Below are 17,337 nucleotides of genomic sequence, written 5' to 3'. Positions count from 1 at the left end.
TGGGCATCTCTGCCTATCTGACCCCTCATGTAGCCATGGCCATCCTCAGTTCCTTTTAAATTCAGAAGAATGAAAAGGAGTGAGTTTCCAGAGTACACTTCTCTCAATCAAAGAGTATCTTCCATGACAAATTTTGTCCCCCTAGTCTTGATTCTAGGCACCTCCTTTTCTGTCCCTGCCCTCTCTCCATGGACCCTTGTAGCTCACAAGCTCTTACTTCTTCACTATTACCAACAAAGCCTTTCTTTGACCCTGCTTTTCATGTTCTTCTCGTGACTCTGCACCCCTTCCCTTCTAGTTACACTCGGTGCAAAGCAAGCGAGCTCACTTACTCGCCATTCTGCAAAACCATCTCCAAGTCCTGCTGCCCCCCCCCCAGGCTCAGGTCCTTAGGGTGGACTATTCTCTCATGCTATTCTTGTCTCCCTCTAACCTAATGGTACTATTTCCTCTGAGTAGTTCCACTGCGACATCTCAGCTCCACCAGGCATGCATTGCTTCACCGTGGATCTAGGTTCCGAAAGCTGCGGCATCAGACAGGGCTGTCATGGTGTGGACATCATGGACAGTTACACCACCACTCGATGAGTTTGTCTTTGTTAACTTTTGAGGTGCTGGGGATGTGACCTAGGGCTTTGTGCCTGGTAAGCGCACACTCTACCACTACACAATAGCCCAGCCATGGTCATAGAGGACCACCGCCATGCACGCAATCTACCACTGACAAAAGCATCATCAGGCAACAAATGACTGCACTCTGATGTTCACAGTCATTAATTATGCTTTGTATTCTATAGAAGAAAAGAACCTTCAGGTCTAAAAGATCTTCGCGTCCCATTCTTCTCTTTGCCGTAGCTCCACTAAGAATGCCACATTCTACCATATACGATTACCCACTCTGCATTCTCTGAATATAGCACTGGTAAGACTTCACACCTTTAAACCATGTCTACCTACAGCATCTGCCCCCTCCCCACTATCATCCTATTTAGCCTTCAAAGATGAATTGAACTATCTCCTCTCTTATAAAATCCCCTCCTTGTCCAGAAGTGTCTACAATACTTTATTAGTACACTATGACAACTATAATATATATAGTCTAGGGTACAGCAGGGTATCTTAATGCCTGTCTCCTCTATTAAATGCCAGGCCTTTACTAATAGAAACTATACATCACCCATACTTCAGCTACCCCAAACCTTCCAACCTCATAGATAGTGAATACACAATAAATACATACTGGCTTTAACTGGATTAACAATCAAGGAAACCCCAAACAATAGGAAGAGGCTTATTATTCCTTGGAAATTAGCTTGTAACTCAAGACATGATCAGTCCATAGCCACTGCAAAGTTCAGAATGTTCTCAGGTACAGTTTCAGCCCATGACAGATACTCGCACCACAGATGTGCCGTCCCATTCTTACTTTCTGTTTCTCAAGATTCAAGTTGTCTCTCACAATGTCTCCAGAAAGCAGCTCTCCCTCCAGGTGACTCAGCTGACCCTGAAGGACCGCCAACTTGCTCTCTGCCTCATGGGCCCTCTGTATGGCTTTCCGGTGAAGCTCGGCTTCATTTCCCAACTGTTCGACAAGGTCTGATATCTGGGCTTCAAGCTGAGAGACCATCTGGAAACAAAGACGGAGAAGAAGGCAAAGCCTTGTTTAGATGACACAAAGTGTTCAGATCCACCACTCTGCCCAAGAAGCCTCACCACTGTGACACCCACTTGCCGATTCCTGGTAAAAATTAAATTAAAAATAGGTCCTGGCCGGGAGTTGGTGGCGCATGCCTTTAATCCCAGCACTCGGGAGGCAGAGCCAGGCGGATCTCTGTGAGTTCGAGGCCAGCCTGGGCTACCAAGTGAGCTCCAGGAAAGGCGCAAAGCTACACAGAGAAACCCTGTCTCGAAAAACCAAAAAAAAAAAAAAAAAAAAAAAAAAAAAAAAAAAAAATAGGTCCTGGTAAAAATTAAATTAAAAATAGGTCATTTGTAGCTGTTTTCCTCTGTTTGAAATAAACCAACATTTGTTATCAGACTGGTAGTGGTGGATGTTTTTTTTTTCATTTTTCTATAATTCCTTCAACATGGTTAGTCAATAAATATTTATAGATAATATTTACTTGTCTCCAAAACTATTATTAATTTAGAGATTTCAAAGCTAAGCTGGAAGGAAAAAGGTTCAGGTAAAAAGTCATTTCAAGAGCCACAAAAATGTCATTTCCCCAGAAAGACTCTTTCAGCACATACAGTTGATTAAAGATTATGTGATGAATTTATCATGAGAAGCAGCCTGGAGGTGTTATTGGGAATTCCAATGCAGACAGACGTTTTTCTTCTATTTAGCCTTCTACTAAATATTGGTTATATACATCCTAGACTTCAATGGTACAATTATATACTGATATTATCATTTTAGCATCTGAAAGGTCAAATTCTTTTTAATATGGAGACCAAAAATTCTCCTAGTATTTACATCCTTCCCAGGAATTCCTCTCTTTGGTCCTGATTGTCCTGTCTCCAGAAACAAAGAGCAAAAGTTAAATCACAGACTTAAAGCACACTTTCAGACCACCTACTGATTTTACTAAATTTGGTTTTTGGAAAATGCTGAGCTCAATAAAATTGGGATAAAACATAGGTAAATAAAAGTGTTTTCTTTTGTTTGGGGAAGCATAAAGGAAAAGAGTAATAGATGTTTTACAGTACTAATGGCCATAACTGTTTTGGCTTTTTTAGAGTTTAAATCAAGAACAGAAATCAGGCTTTGCTTTTTTCTTAGTCGTTTATACAAACATGTTTAATGCAAGAGACTGAAGCTGCCATCAATTTTTTTGGAAACACTATTTTATGTTAGATTTGATCTGACTTAAACTCAGATCTTCAGTGAAGGGCCAATAAGCATAAATTAGAAAAGAAAGTCCACGTTTACTTAAGTTTTCATTCATCCCTATGTAATATAATACAAAATAATAAATATATACTGTAAAATGTTCATTAAAGGCCAAAAATATAAATTGGAAAAAAAAAAACTTTCCAGGATCCTCCAAACAGAGACCACAATTATTTATTTACTTATTTGTTTACCTATTTTAAATAACGTATTGGTTTTGTATTGTTATGATACAGTCAAGATTGTGTCATGCATACAACTTTCTGTCCTTGTTTTTACCTAGTAATGGTTTAAGCATCATTTCCTGTCATTTTCTATCATTCAAAATGATTAGCATTGCAAAGGCTGTATTAAGAATTCATTATGAGGAATTAGAGAGATGGTTCAGTTATTAAGAGCACTTGTTGCTCTTGCAAAGGACCAGGGTTCAATTCCCAGCACCCACATGGTGGCTCACTACTATCTGTAACTCTAGTCCCAGGGTACCTGATGACCTCTTCTGATCTCCAAGGTCCATACACATACATGCAGCAGAACACTCATACACTAAAATAATAAAACAAATAAATTTTTTAAAGATTTAGAAAAGAATCCATCACAGAGCTGGGCACGTAAGCCAGTTGTACAGCACATGCCTAGCCTGTATGAATCTGGGTTCAATCTCTAAAACAATTCACCATGAAAAACAAAGAAAAAGTTCTCAGCACCAAAAGATGGAAGCAAGACCGTCAGGAGTTCCAGACCAGCCTGGTCTACTTGAGACCCTGCCTCCATGCCCCTACCCCCCAGCCCAAGCATTCCTATACAAGAAAAGAAAATGTTTCTTCTGATGACCAAAGCTGTCTAAAGACACCAGACAGCAAACAGGTAGTGGATCCAGGTCAGTGGAGGAGAAAGGCTAATCAATTCCTTGTTCCAGAGTGGACTGAAGTGAGTAACACCTGGAGGGCATTAGACCAAGCAAACTGAAATCTCATCCTCCGCTTCGATGGCTCTCAGAGTACCTAGCCTATAATACAACCCACTCTATACTTCAGTGGGTATTTCACATCAGTATCTGATGGGAGGCCACTCAGAGCCATATTTGAGGAATTATTTTTCCTCCATGGAAATGTGTACCATTATTACAGAGCAAAAGACTCTGACAAACCTCGATTCACCTTGTCAGCTCTAAGAACTATCGCCAGTAGGAGTTCATGGGTGTGAACGTTTCCGCCATCAGTATTCCTGATCCGATGCATGAATTCAACTAACCAGGTGCTCTTTCCTTAACGAGTGTTGGAAAACCTTCAGGAATTTTCCTCTGCCGGCCAGATGTGGTGGCCCATGCCTATCTATAATCCTAGCACTGGGGAGGTTGACACAGGTCATCCTTGGCTATAAAGCAAGACCAAGGCTAGCCTGGGCTACACGAGATCCTGTCTCAAAGTAGTAAAAGAAAAAAAAGACATTGTCCTATGCCATATTTCCCAAACTATTTTTCTTTAGCTATTGAGTCTTTTGTCAACTAGAAATCTTTCTACAGAAGACAAGTGAGGGACAAAAGCATTTGAGTCAAAGCCAAGAGACCCCTGCCTGCACACCACCTGTTAGACCTGAGGATGCTCCAAAGAGCTTGAAAGCCCAATGCAGGCCACTTTGCAAACTACTAGTAAGTGGATGGTTGAACTGTACACAATGTACCAAATGGCTACTTGTGAGTCTGGGATCCAGAGTGGAGCAAAGAGCTGTGGCCCTTCCCAATCAGTTACCCCATCACACTGTGGCCCTTCCCAATCTACCCCACCATCACACTGTGGTCCTTCCCAATCTACCCCACCATCACACTGTGGCCCTTCCCAATCTACCCCACCATCACACTGTGGCCCTTCCCAATGTACCTCATTATCAAACTGTGGCCCTTCCCAATCTACTCCATCATCACACTATGGCCCTTCCCAATTTACCCCACCATCAAACCGTGGCCCTTCCCAATCTACCCCATCATCACACTGTGGTCCTTCCCAATCTACCCCATCATCACACTGTGGTCCTTCCCAATCTACTCCATTCACAAAGCTGATCTTCAGAAGTTTCGATAGCTGTCAGGGCACACAGCACACGGTTGTTGTTGTTTTCAGAACTAAAGTTACATAAACTTATTCAAATTTACTAAGAGCACCATCTGACTCCATTCTTTTGAACACCATATACCAGTCCCTGGGTGTTCCTACCCAAACTGTACACCTGTTGCTTTTCACACCAAGAAGTCTGAAGAGCCAATGGACTTTTCCTTCCATAGTGTGGTCTGAATGTACACTTGATGTTCTCAAAGTTTCTCTACTAAGGATGTAGGGACTTGGGGACGGGAGCATCACAAAAAACACATGCCTCAATTTGGTTAATTAAAGACTTACTTCAGCAGGCTACCCTCCAAAAAGAAACAAGAGAGATTTGGGAAGCAAAGTCATAATGCCCTCAGAGCTAACTCACCTCCCAAGGACAAGGATTTGTTGATCTCCACAGAGAGGCCTTTTGCTCTGAGACGCTACCAAACAACATGAGAGCTCTGTGCCCAGAAAAAAAAGCCTCCTGGGTCACCCAAGGTCTGGTACTTTCTCTTATTCAAATAATATCTTTCAGTTTGGAATTATATAAAGTAAATTTTCCAGTAGCTTAACACCAGGCTTATTATCAGCCAAGTTCCCCTTCCTCTACCTCAGTCTGTGGGGCCAACAATGTCGACTAGCTAACCCTGCTCCCTTCCTCTTTGTTCAAGTCAACTTTTGTTACAGGTTAACTTGGTACCAGCAGAAAAGGAAGGTTGGTGTAACTAAGGCCCTCAGAACGGGGTTTATTTAGAAATAAGCTTTTCACCGAGATAGTGTTAGCATTGGCTCACTGGGGTGAGATCTGGTTAGCTTGTCCAGTGTCTTCATAAAAGGGAGAAACTTGGATGCAAAAACAGACATATATAAAAGGAAGATACTGTCAAAACATGGGGAGAACCCGTGCACCAGCCAGGGAGGACCTGGGGCCATCATCAGAAGCCAGGCGAGCTTCACAAACATAGGAACCAGCCCCAACTACACCTTGATTGCAGAATTCTAACTTCCAGAACTGTGAGCTAGGAAGCTCTGTTGATATCACCCAGTCAGTGGCACATGGTTAATGACGTGCTAGGAACCAATTACGACTAGGGAGGCTGGAGGCACGACACCCCTGGCTGTTCAGACACCACTGCACCCCAGAGTGAGCATGCAGAGTAACTTTTGACAGTGGCACATCAGTCTGCTGGTGCTTCTCGGGAAACGTCTGCTGTAGGGAGTGCCAGGGAAATGATGGTGGGCTATGAGATTTGAAGAACTGGGAGTGTGGAACTTCCCTCAGGCCTTCAGGAGCATCAGGCTATGTCCACGGCTCCTACAGAGCCTTTCCAGCTGAGGCAGTAAGCAAAGCCAGCAAAAAGAAAGTCTACACCAAGGTGAACAAGCTTGTGTGATTCCTATAGTTAGTTTAGGAAACGAGGAGAAATTGATCAGGTCACATCATCTCTACACTTAATCAGTTCTCATTCAAATTAGTAAGCTAGGAAATACCTCAAACTGTAGAAAAATGTGCCTCAAAATGTAAAATGCAGAAATGTTGCATGTTTCAGCCATTGTACAAGAAGCCTTTTATTCTTAAACACCTGTTACATGACCTGAAATTCTAGGCAAAATAACATCCAGAAAGTCCTTTTGGATTCCTGGGAATCCAGAGGTAGGACTTTCTCTGAGGCAGAGGGTTTCAATCAGGAATGACTTTGCCCTTGTGGGGAGGCATTTGGTTATGTCTAGGTTGTCTCAAATTGAGGCTGAGGGTTGCCCTGGGATCTAACAGGAAGAGGCTAGAGATGCTACTAACACCCTGCAATGCACAGGACACTACCACCAAATGCCACACACACACATATAAACACAAATACACACACAACACTCACACACATATACACATATGCACACATACATACACACACATATATATACAGACACATACACACACAGATATACAACACACATATACATACATACACATATATACACTCATACACACACACATACACACACACACACACACACACACACACACACACACACACATTATCCCATACAGAGCTAGCTATGAGAGTACACACCTATAATCCCAGAACCCAGGAGACTGAGGCAAGAAGATTATGGGTTCAAGAAAAGTCTGGCTATATAAGACCTTCTCTTCAAAAAAGAGGAACAAGAAGAGGAGGAAGGGGGAGGAGGAAGAAAAGGAAGAGAAGGAGGAGGAGGAGGAGGAGGACGAGGAGGAGGAGGAGGAGGAGGAGGAGGAGGAGGAGGAGGAGGAAGAAGAAGAAGAAGAAGAAGAAGAAGAAGAAGAAGAAGAAGAAGAAGAAGAAGAAAACAATCTAGTCTAAATATCAATAGTACCATAGTTAAGAATCCCTGCTCTAAGATATGGTACAGCTAATTTTTAAAGAGAAAATTAAATTTTGCCAGAAGCAGAAATTGAAGGAAGAAGTAGAAACAACTTAGGGAAGAAGTGGGGGCGGTGTCCCCAATTCTCCTGAGAACTGCACATCTAGCTGAGGGAGCATGCACGGCCCCAGAGTAAACAGGAAGAGAGGTGTTCTGTGGCAGAGAGCGCACACAAAGTGGACAGTGTGCCAGGCCAAGCCTGCGGGGCCCTCGCATGGGATGACTCAACAGCTGGCTGCCTGTAGCCATGGCAGCTGGCAGCGAGAAGCAGCTTCCTCCACAAACAGATTCATCAATTTCTAAAGCGCCCGTTCTTCAAAAACATTTCTAAGACAATGCGCAAAATCCATTTTCTCCTGATTTTACTTGAAGATGAGTCACGCAAGACACCAGCTACATGCTTGATTTGGGGCTTTTAAATGGGGAAGTGCAGCTATTGAGAAAAATTACAGGGTAGGAGAGGTCAAGAAAGACACTAAAATGACTGAATCATTCCCATTTGTATGGGAAGTGGGGGAGGCACAGTCAGCTTAACCAATTTACACCACTTTGCTTTAGAAAATAAACATATACATCATGCTGGCAACCATATGCCATGGTTCACATGCTGGAATTAAAATAGCAAGGGGGAAGCAGGGAAATATAGAATGAAAAGCAATAAAATGAGTGTGTGGGGAGTGGGGGGACATGAGCTATCAGTGCACACATACTACCACTCAAGACAACTTCCTGAAGTTCTTCTCAGTTCTGTAAACAATTCCTTGCCTCAGTTGGGTTCCTATGTGTAAACTGAGTCACAGGGGAAAAAAATGGACTTACCCTCATATATTACAGAGTGCAGCTCAGCTATAAAAACACTGTGCACTGGGTAAAAGGGCCATGAGAATTACTTGTAGAGCATAGGTGAATTTTAGCTTGGTTTTTTTTTTTATTATTTACAAATTCATTCCTAAACTAACTTTTTTTAAAAAAGTCATTGTGGAGCTAGTTCGAGGGTTCAGTCAGTAAATCACTGCATTCAAAGGACCAGGACCTGAATTCAGTCCCCAGAACCTACATATCAAAAGCAGGGCATGGTAAGGTGGTGACAAGCAGATCCTGAGGCTCACAGTCCAGGCAGGGTAGCCTACTAATGATTTTCAGGCTAGTGAAAAACTCTATTTCAAAAGCTAAAAAATTTAATGATACCTTAAGGAACAATGTTGACCCAAGGTCACCTTCTAGCCTCCACATATAAACACACACACACACACACACACACACACACACACACACACACACACACACACACACACCACATTCACTCACTCACAAAAAAAAAGAAAAAATTAAAAAGAAAATGTAGTGTGTATATTTAAGGTATATAAAGATGTTGCAAGATGCCTATTTAGTGAACACCTTGGAACAGATTAGTACATATATCATCTCTCCTCTTGCCCTTTCTACTACGACATGGATGGACCTAGGGGACACTGTGCAAAGTGAAAGAAATCAGACACAAAAAGAAAAATATTGCATAATCTCACCTACGTGCAGAATCTTAAAGATCTTTAAAACACATATAGAAAGCAGTAAACAATAAAGCTGTCGTTACTTGGGACAGGAGGAGAGGAGACGGGGGAAATACAAAACACACAGCACCGACCTGTGGGTGAGCGACACTGACCGATGCAAAAGCACACGTGTCTCCTCTTGAGTGAGTCTGACATCAAAAGAAGAACTAGCCATCATGGGGTTCTACATGCACATGTGATGCCATTTGCCTTCGACCTCATTAGCTGGGACCCAATCATTTGGAGTTGATGATCCCTGCAACAGGCTGACGTCCACACCGCTAAGTGGAGCTTCGCTGATGACAGCTACTGACCGTGTGGATGATGACGCAATGGAGCATGGATCTGCTCTAACCTGAATGGTCCCTTTTACTGTTTATGGGGCAGGTCTCCTCACTGCCTCTCTGGGGCCTCAACATGGTATGCAGAAGACAGAAGGAAGGACAGAGGGGGAGGAGACACAGCCGCAATAGTTATTTTGTTGTTTTGATTTGCCAGACAGTGTGTGAACATGTAACAACTGTTCCATTGAATGCCTCTAATAAACAATAACCTTATGGAAGCAAGTACTAGTAACTTATTTCCTAGCAAGACTTGGCCTAACCTGACCCCGCAGGACAGCGACTCCTCAATGGCTCAGGCTATTTATAGTCTCCATTCATCCCATCCGGCGTGGCTTGCAGGTTCTGCTGTAGTGCAGTGAGTGTGGCTGGCAATGGGGTACAGTCTAGACCCCTTGTGGAGAGCTGTGTGTGGTTGATATATGGCTTTTTTACATATTTAGTTTGCAAGCCCATGAGTACCCTACATTCGAAAGCATGCTGGGGAGTGTGGTGGAACAGGCCTGCAATTCTAGCACTCGGGAGGCCTTATAAAGGAGGGGGGTTCCTGTGAGTTGGAAGCCAGCCTGGGCTCCATAACGAAACCCGTTCTCAAAAACACTACTCACTAACCCAAAAAAGAAAATGCTCAATGAGCCTGAAGAATTTCACAGTTTTGAACAGGAACTGTGAACTTTGTACCAGATGCTAATAAGTTAAGAAAGTAAAATCTAAGAAGTGGGGACCGTAGCTCACTGATAGAGCATCCTTCCCAGTGTGAGAACCTGGGTTCTGTCTTCAGTATTGCAAAAAAGAAAAAGAGATCGTTGGGTCTGGGGAGCTAGCCCCATGGTTCAAGTGCTCGATGCGTCAGCAAGAGGGCCAAACCGGGATTCCAGAACCGACATTAAATGCCCGTGGCTCACTCGTCATCCTAGCCTTGAACGACAGAGACAGGACTCTCTAGAGCAAGCTGTCTGGTGAGGCTGACCCTACCACCAAGCTTTGGGGTTGACTAGTCCCAAAGGAAGACTCCTGATATGTATCTCCAGTCTCCATAGGCCCATGCACCTGCAGGGTCCCAGACGCATGCAAACAGATACACATACACACCACACACAGACAGACACATACGTACCACACAGAGGCACATGCAAGTAGATAGATACATACACACCACACACAGACACATGCAAACAGATACATACACCACACACAGACACATGGAGGCCGTGAAGGGAGAAGGGAGAGAAAAAGAAACAGGAAAGGTCACTGAAAATCTCAGAAACCATGACCTCCGGGTCTTGCCAGAGCTCACGCCACCCTGAGTAAACGCGTAGGAGAAACAGGGCACCGCATGGACAGCTCCACCTCCATCAAAGACTCGGGCCATCCGATGTACCGCTAAAGGTGGCGCAAACCAGCTCCATTACATAGTAACTACTTCCAAGACACAGCTGCTGTGTGCGGAGTGAATGCTGAAGAAGTTGTACGGGGCCATGGCCTACTCACCTTCTTCCTGTTCTCCTCCTGGATGCCGAGCTCTCGAACCCTCTCCAATATGGCACCCTCCGTGGACCCAGCCGTATCCAATCCGCCGCAAAGAAGAAGCGCAGCGAGCTTCTCCCTGAAGGAGGAGCTCTGGCTTTGCGAGGCTGCCGCTGCATCCCTGCTGGCTGTCAAGCTCAGGTCCAGCTGTTGGCAGCTTTTCCTCAGCTGGGTCAGCTCTTGCTTCGAAGCGTCCCAGGCTCGCTGCACAGCAAGCAGCCTTTCTCGGGAGAGCTTAGCTTCCTTTTCTAGGGCTGTTCTTGCTTCCACAGCACTGAGCAAGTCCTGAAAGATTATAGAACAAAAAGAGCAATGGGGACATCCGCACTGGATGAGGTCTTCGTTTAACCTCTCCTACCCACGTGACTCCAAGAACTTAGGGTTAGGTGTGCCTTATGATCTTGGTTCTAAGGTCTCTCCGTGGCTTCATAAAGTTATTAAATATAGTTGTTTGGGCTGGAGAGAGAGCCTAGTGGTTAAGGGCACTAGCTGCCCTTCCAGAGGACCCCAGCTTGATTCCCAGCACCCACACAGTGTCTCATAACCATCTAGAATTCCAATTCCAATGGATCTGACACCTTGTGGTGATATTGTGTTCCCCAAAATATTGTGCACCCTAATAAACTTATCTGGGGTCATAGAATAGAACAGCCACTAGATATAGAGGCCAGAAAGTGGTGGCCCACACACCTTTAATCCTCGCACTCCAAAGGCAGAGATCTGTCTGGATCTCTGTAAGTTCAAAGCCACACTGGAAACAGCCAGGCATGGTGACTCACGCCTTTAATCCCAGGAAGTGATGGCAGGAAGCAGAAAGGTATATAAGGCGTGAGGACTAGTAACTAGAGCTGGTTAAGCTTTTAGGCTTTTAAGCAGCACAGTTCAGCTGAGAGGCATCCAGTCTGAGGAAACAGGATCAGCTGAGGAATTGACGAGGTGAGGAAGCTGTGGCTTATTCTGTTTCTCTGATCATTTAGCATTCACCCCAATACCTGGCTGTAGGTTTGTTTATATTAATAAGACCTTTTAAGATTCATGTTACAGATACCCTCTTCTGACCTCCACAGGCACCAGGGATGCATGTGATTTACATTCATACATGTAAGCAAAACACATATATAAAAAAAATCAATAAATAAATCTTTTTATTTAAAAAAAAAGCTGTTTGAGGTACTTAGCTTGTGACTAAGTCAATAGAGTGCTTATCTAGCATGCACAAAGCCCTGTATTCTAGCCCCATGGTCACAGAAAGCCAGGCACAGTAGAGCACAGCTGAAAACCCAACAATGAGGAGGCAGATGCAGGAAATCGCAAGTTCAAAGTCATCCTCTGCAAGTTTGGGGCTAGCCTGGACTACATGGGTCACTGTCTCAAAAACAAACATACATTATTTGAATGCAGTGGCTGCTTTAATCCTGTGTTTAAAACTAGACTGGTAGTCTCTTAGAAGTGTCACTTCCCGTTCACTCACTAACTTCTCTCAGAAAGAAAAAACGGGAACTGATAGAGCCTGAGAAAGAAGGGCTAAAAGACTGCCGGGGCGGGGGGGGGGGGGGGGGGCAGATTGAAAGGAGGAGATAAGACCCACACTTAGAAAAATAATCTTGAAAAATACCATAGGTAGCCAGAGATTAAGAAAAAATGAAATGCAGGCCACAGAGACGTGCACCTACTTCTTTAACTACCGGTCGAGTGCCAAAACATGCAAATTCTCCAACAACGGGTCGGCCTGCCTTACGACATAGTCTTGACGCGTAGTTACCTAGTTAAGGATCTTTCCTTTTATTTTGTAATGAAAATAGAATGTGAGGGGCAAAAAGCACAGAAAAGAGACAACATCCTTGACCACAGACTCACCCGACGGGGCCAGTAACATTTCTGGCTGTTAGCTAAGATACAGTCATTGTTTTTACACTAGAAATGGTCTTTAAAGGGAATTTCTCTCCACCAACAGTTAGGAGACAGGAAAAGGGATGGGCTGAAATGCTACTTCCTATTTCATAGAGAAAATATAACATCTTCCCTTTTTTCTTACGGTGATTCTAAAATTAAATAAATAAAACAAGGAAGTCTCAGTTATCAGTTGGAAAGAAAAAATGCCCAGAGACAAGGTAGTTAGAAAAGCCTGCCCCTTGCAGGGTAATCACTCTTTGGGGTACTTATTTTGTAAAATGCTTTGCTTTTTAGGGACTTGGTTTCCCCTGTCTCTTTCAAGAACACCCACATCACTGCTAATTAAATCACAGGCCTTAAAGTACAGCCCAGGTCCTTTAACAAAGAGACCATATTTTTAGCGTTTACCGATTTCTTTCAGATAGGAACATGGTATCTGCCCACTTGCTCACTTTTGGTAGCCAGGAGCAGTGTTGGTAGTGAACAACTGGACTCGTGTTTTTACTTAGAAAACGGATGCCCTAAACTCGATGCAAGGATAAAAGTTAACCCGAATGAGTTCCAAAGCCATATAGACTATCACATAGTAGCTTGTGTGTGAAAAGAAGCCCCCACATGCAAAAGCGGGAATCTCTTATTGTCAGTAGTGACATTTGAAAGCAGCCCTACAAAAAGCCTTTAAGATACATTAAAAAAAGAAATATCTATCAGAGCAAGATGGCTCAGTGGATAAAGGCAATTGCCACCAAGCCTAAAGACCTGAGTTCAATCTCCAGGACTCATCTGGTGGAAGGGGAGAACCAACTCACCTGTAAGCTGTCCTTTGGCCTCCAGACATGCACATGTATGCTAGCAACACATGCTAGCAACCCACACAAAAATAAATAAATATAACATGCTTTTAATTTAAATCTATCAGATGCTAGAGTATGATAGACTCGCTACAATTTGAAGTAGACCAATCAAATGTCATCTAATACCAAAAGAGCACCAAACATAATTAAAATATTTTAGCTTTGAAGACTGTTTCTACCCTACTATCTACTACCAATTTAATCAAACACCCTACAACAGTGGTTCTCAACCTGTGGGTCATAACCTCTTTGGTGGTTGCTTAACATATATCCTGCATATCAGATATTCACATTATAGTTCACAGCAGTAGCAAAATTAGTTATTAAGCAGCAATGAAATAACTTTATGGTTAGGGGGTCACCATGACATGAAGAACTATATTAAAGGGTCACAAGCATTAGGAAGGTTGAGAACCACCCCCCTAAAACAAAGCACTGCCTCTTTTTAATCTAAGCACCCATCATAATGTCTACTAAAAAATCACAAAAGTAGTTTGGTTGGATTTTTTTTTTTTTTCTGGAAACATCCAGCCCAGTGGACTCTAATCTGTTTCTCTATGAAATGAAGGAACCGGAGCCAGCAGCAGACCTTGGGGACAGCCACTCCCCGGTGCTCTGATTAATCACTCTGGGACTCAGCTGCACTGGTCTACTGGAAATAGATGTCCTCGGGACTGCAAATGCAATTACCTCCCCAAGTCCCCAGGAGCAAGCCACCGCACTGGAGTCTGGTTGCATGGCTACCTCAAGGATGCCCTGAAGCATGAGACATGAGGTGACATGAGCATTGGCTAGGCGTGACCTGGTGACAACTGTCAGACCACACTGACATGGACGGAGAAACACACAACTTCTTTCCCAGAAAGCTCAGAAGTGGCCTCCACTGAGGACACATCTGCACAATAAAGGCTGCCCCCCCCCCCCCGGCAGAAGGTAATGCTTAAAACATTTTGTAATAATTAACAAACCTTGCTGGGTGTGGTACTACATGCTTTTAATCCCAGCATTTGGGAGGCAGAAATAGGTGGATCTCTGTGAGTTCAAGGCCAGCCTGGTCTGCCATAGCAAGTTCTAAGGCAGGGCTACATAGAGAGAACCTGTCTCAAAAAAATATCAAAATAGTAATAAACAAATCTTTAGGCTCAGGCCTCTAAGTCACTAAATAAGCAATAATGATGTCACCATTACATTTAACAAAATTGTGTACAAATAACATGAAGTGTTCAGTGGAAGACAAAAATCTGTCTGAAGCAAAAAATGCCTCTCAATGGTTTGTGCAGAGAAGGCTCGGTGGATAAAGTAGCTGTCTCAAAAGCATAAGAACCTTGAGTTTGAATCCCCAGGCCCCACATGAAAAAGCCAAGAGATCTGCTGGGTGGGGAAAGACAGGCAGATCCCGAGAGCAGGCAGGGGAACCAGTGTGGCCTAACCAGTGAGCTATAGGTTCAATGAGAGGTCCTGTCTCAAAAATGAGATGATGAGCAATAGAGGGAGAGACTCTCCATCAACCACTAGCCTCCACAGGCACACAAACACATACATATTCATGCATGACATACACACATGCAAACACATACACATTCATGTGGGATATACACACACAAACAAACACACATTCATGCAAGACATACACACACACACAAACAAACACATACATTGTGGAATATTATTTTAACTAGGCAAAGATGTGTTACATTTGTTTATGCTGTGGAATGTTACTTTAACTGTGTAAAGGTGTGTTACATGTGTTTCTGCTGCATTAGTTTAATTATGAAGATGTGTTGCTGTTTCACCTTGCCTGCCTAAGACACCTGATTGGTCTAATAAAAAGCTGAACGGCCAATAGCTAGGCAGTAGAGGGACAGATGGGGCTGGCAGGAAGAGGGAATAAATTGGAGGAAGAATCTAGAGAAGGAGAAGGAGAAGGAGAAGGAGAAGGAGGAGGAGGAGGAGGAGGAGGAGGAGGAGGAGGAGGAGGAGGGAGAAAGAGAGGGAGATGTCTGGGATCAGAAGCCAGGCAGCCACCAGCCAGCAGACACAGAGCAGGACATACAGAAAGAAAAGGTAAAAAAACAAACAAACAAACAAACAAACAAACAAACAAACCCAAGGCAAAACACAGATGAAGAGAAACAGGTTAGTTAAAGTTATATATATATATATAAAAAAAAAAGCTAGCCAGAAATGAGCATAAGCTAAGGCCGAGCATTCATAACTAATAATAAGTCTCCATGTCATGATTTGGGAGCTGGTTTGTGGCTCAAAAGAAAAAGCCTGGTACACACAAACATATTCATGCATGGTATACATGCACAATTGAATCCTATCATGAACTTGCTAACTACAATATGGACTTACATATTTCTGCGATCAAATTATCTCTTAAAAATACAATTAGAGCACTGGGAGTCTAATTAGTGAGTAAGAAGAGGATTTATATGAGCGAGAATTGTTGAAGCCAAGGTTGGATAAAGCACCGGGACAAATAACCAAATGAATGGAAGCACAGGATCTATGAACCAAAGGCTGAGGGGCCCCCAACTGGATCAGGCCACCTGAACGGGTGAGACAGTCAGTTGGCTTGATCTGTTTGGGAGGCAGCTGTGCATTGGTGCCAGGTCCTGGGCTCGTTGCATGAGTTGGCTGTTTGAATCCTGGGACTTATGCAGGGACACTTGGCTCGGTCTGGGAGGGGGGAATGGACCTGCCTGGACTGAGTCTACCAGGTCAACCCCGGTCCTCGGGGGAGACCTTGATCTGGAGGAGGTGGGAATGGGGGGTGGGCTGGGGGGAGGGGTGGGCGAGAGGGGGAGAACAGGGGATTCTGTGGCTATTATGTTGAACAGAATGGTGTTGTAAAATAATAATAATAATAATAATAATAATAATAATAAAACCAAAAAAAAAAAAAAAAAAAAAAACTCCCTGACTAAGGCAACTTATAAAAGAAAAAAAAAAAAAATACAATTAGAACTACTACACAGAGAAACCCTGTCTTAAAAAATAGAAAAATACAATTAGTTCTTGTCAAGGTGGGAACTTCTGGCTGAAGCTTAATTCCCCCAATTCTAAACTAATTTTATAAATTAAAATGTCAGTTAATTCTGCCCACTGCAGTTAAGATTCACAAATAAATCCTGCAAGTGCCCACAAGCAGGCACACGAGTGTGAGCACAATGTGGGTATAAATTTTTTATATAAAATATAACATGCAAACATCTTTTAAAACTACAATTCTAGTCCCCAAAACATAACTATATGCTAAATTACTAGGTATGGAAGTGACGAACATTACAAATTATTCAATTAGAATGCAGTTATACGTCCCTGGGTGACACTAGACCTTACAGAAGAATGTGTAGGGCTGTCGGCCGACACAGGGCTAGTGGTAGATTTTGAAAGCAGAGTTACTCTTGTTTGATTTAGATACAAATTAAAAATAAATATCTTGGAAGTGAAGAAATCACCTTAAAATCTCTTGGAAGCCAGCTGCACCTTGGCAACCTTGTTTCAACAAATCTTTGTAAGAAGGGCTTAGTCCTGTGTCTTTGTTTTTCTTATTGTTTCGTTTTGCTGAGACAGATTCTTTCTTTGTAGCTCTGCCTGGCCTGGAACTTACAATGTAAACCAGGCTAGCCTTTAACTTATCTTGGGTCAATGTAGACCAGGCTAGCCTTTACCTTTAACTTGATCCTCCTGTCTCTCTTTCTCTCTTGAGAGCTAGGATTACAGAAGAGCATGTCACCACAGCCAGCAACTTCTGGAAATGTCTTGAAATCCAAGCATACC

General features: G+C 43.3%; 1 protein-coding gene across 2 annotated transcripts in view; it reads right to left on the bottom strand.

Annotated features, from left to right (window-relative positions):
- Positions 1 to 17,337, bottom strand: part of Ccdc170 (coiled-coil domain containing 170) — an 84,346-nt gene that overhangs the window by 19,357 nt on the left and 47,652 nt on the right. For both annotated transcript variants that reach the window (XM_076552826.1, XM_015996806.3), the window contains 2 exons: positions 10,766 to 11,086; positions 1,427 to 1,627 (listed from right to left, as the gene is read on the bottom strand). In XM_076552826.1, the coding sequence (XP_076408941.1) occupies positions 1,427 to 1,627; positions 10,766 to 11,086 (522 nt within the window). The remainder of the gene's footprint in view (positions 1 to 1,426; positions 1,628 to 10,765; positions 11,087 to 17,337) is intronic.

Source organism: Peromyscus maniculatus, chromosome 16 (genome assembly GCF_049852395.1).
Source record: "Peromyscus maniculatus bairdii isolate BWxNUB_F1_BW_parent chromosome 16, HU_Pman_BW_mat_3.1, whole genome shotgun sequence".
NCBI classification, from domain to species: Eukaryota; Metazoa; Chordata; class Mammalia; order Rodentia; family Cricetidae; genus Peromyscus; species Peromyscus maniculatus.
This window is presented reverse-complemented; position numbering and strand designations above follow the sequence as displayed.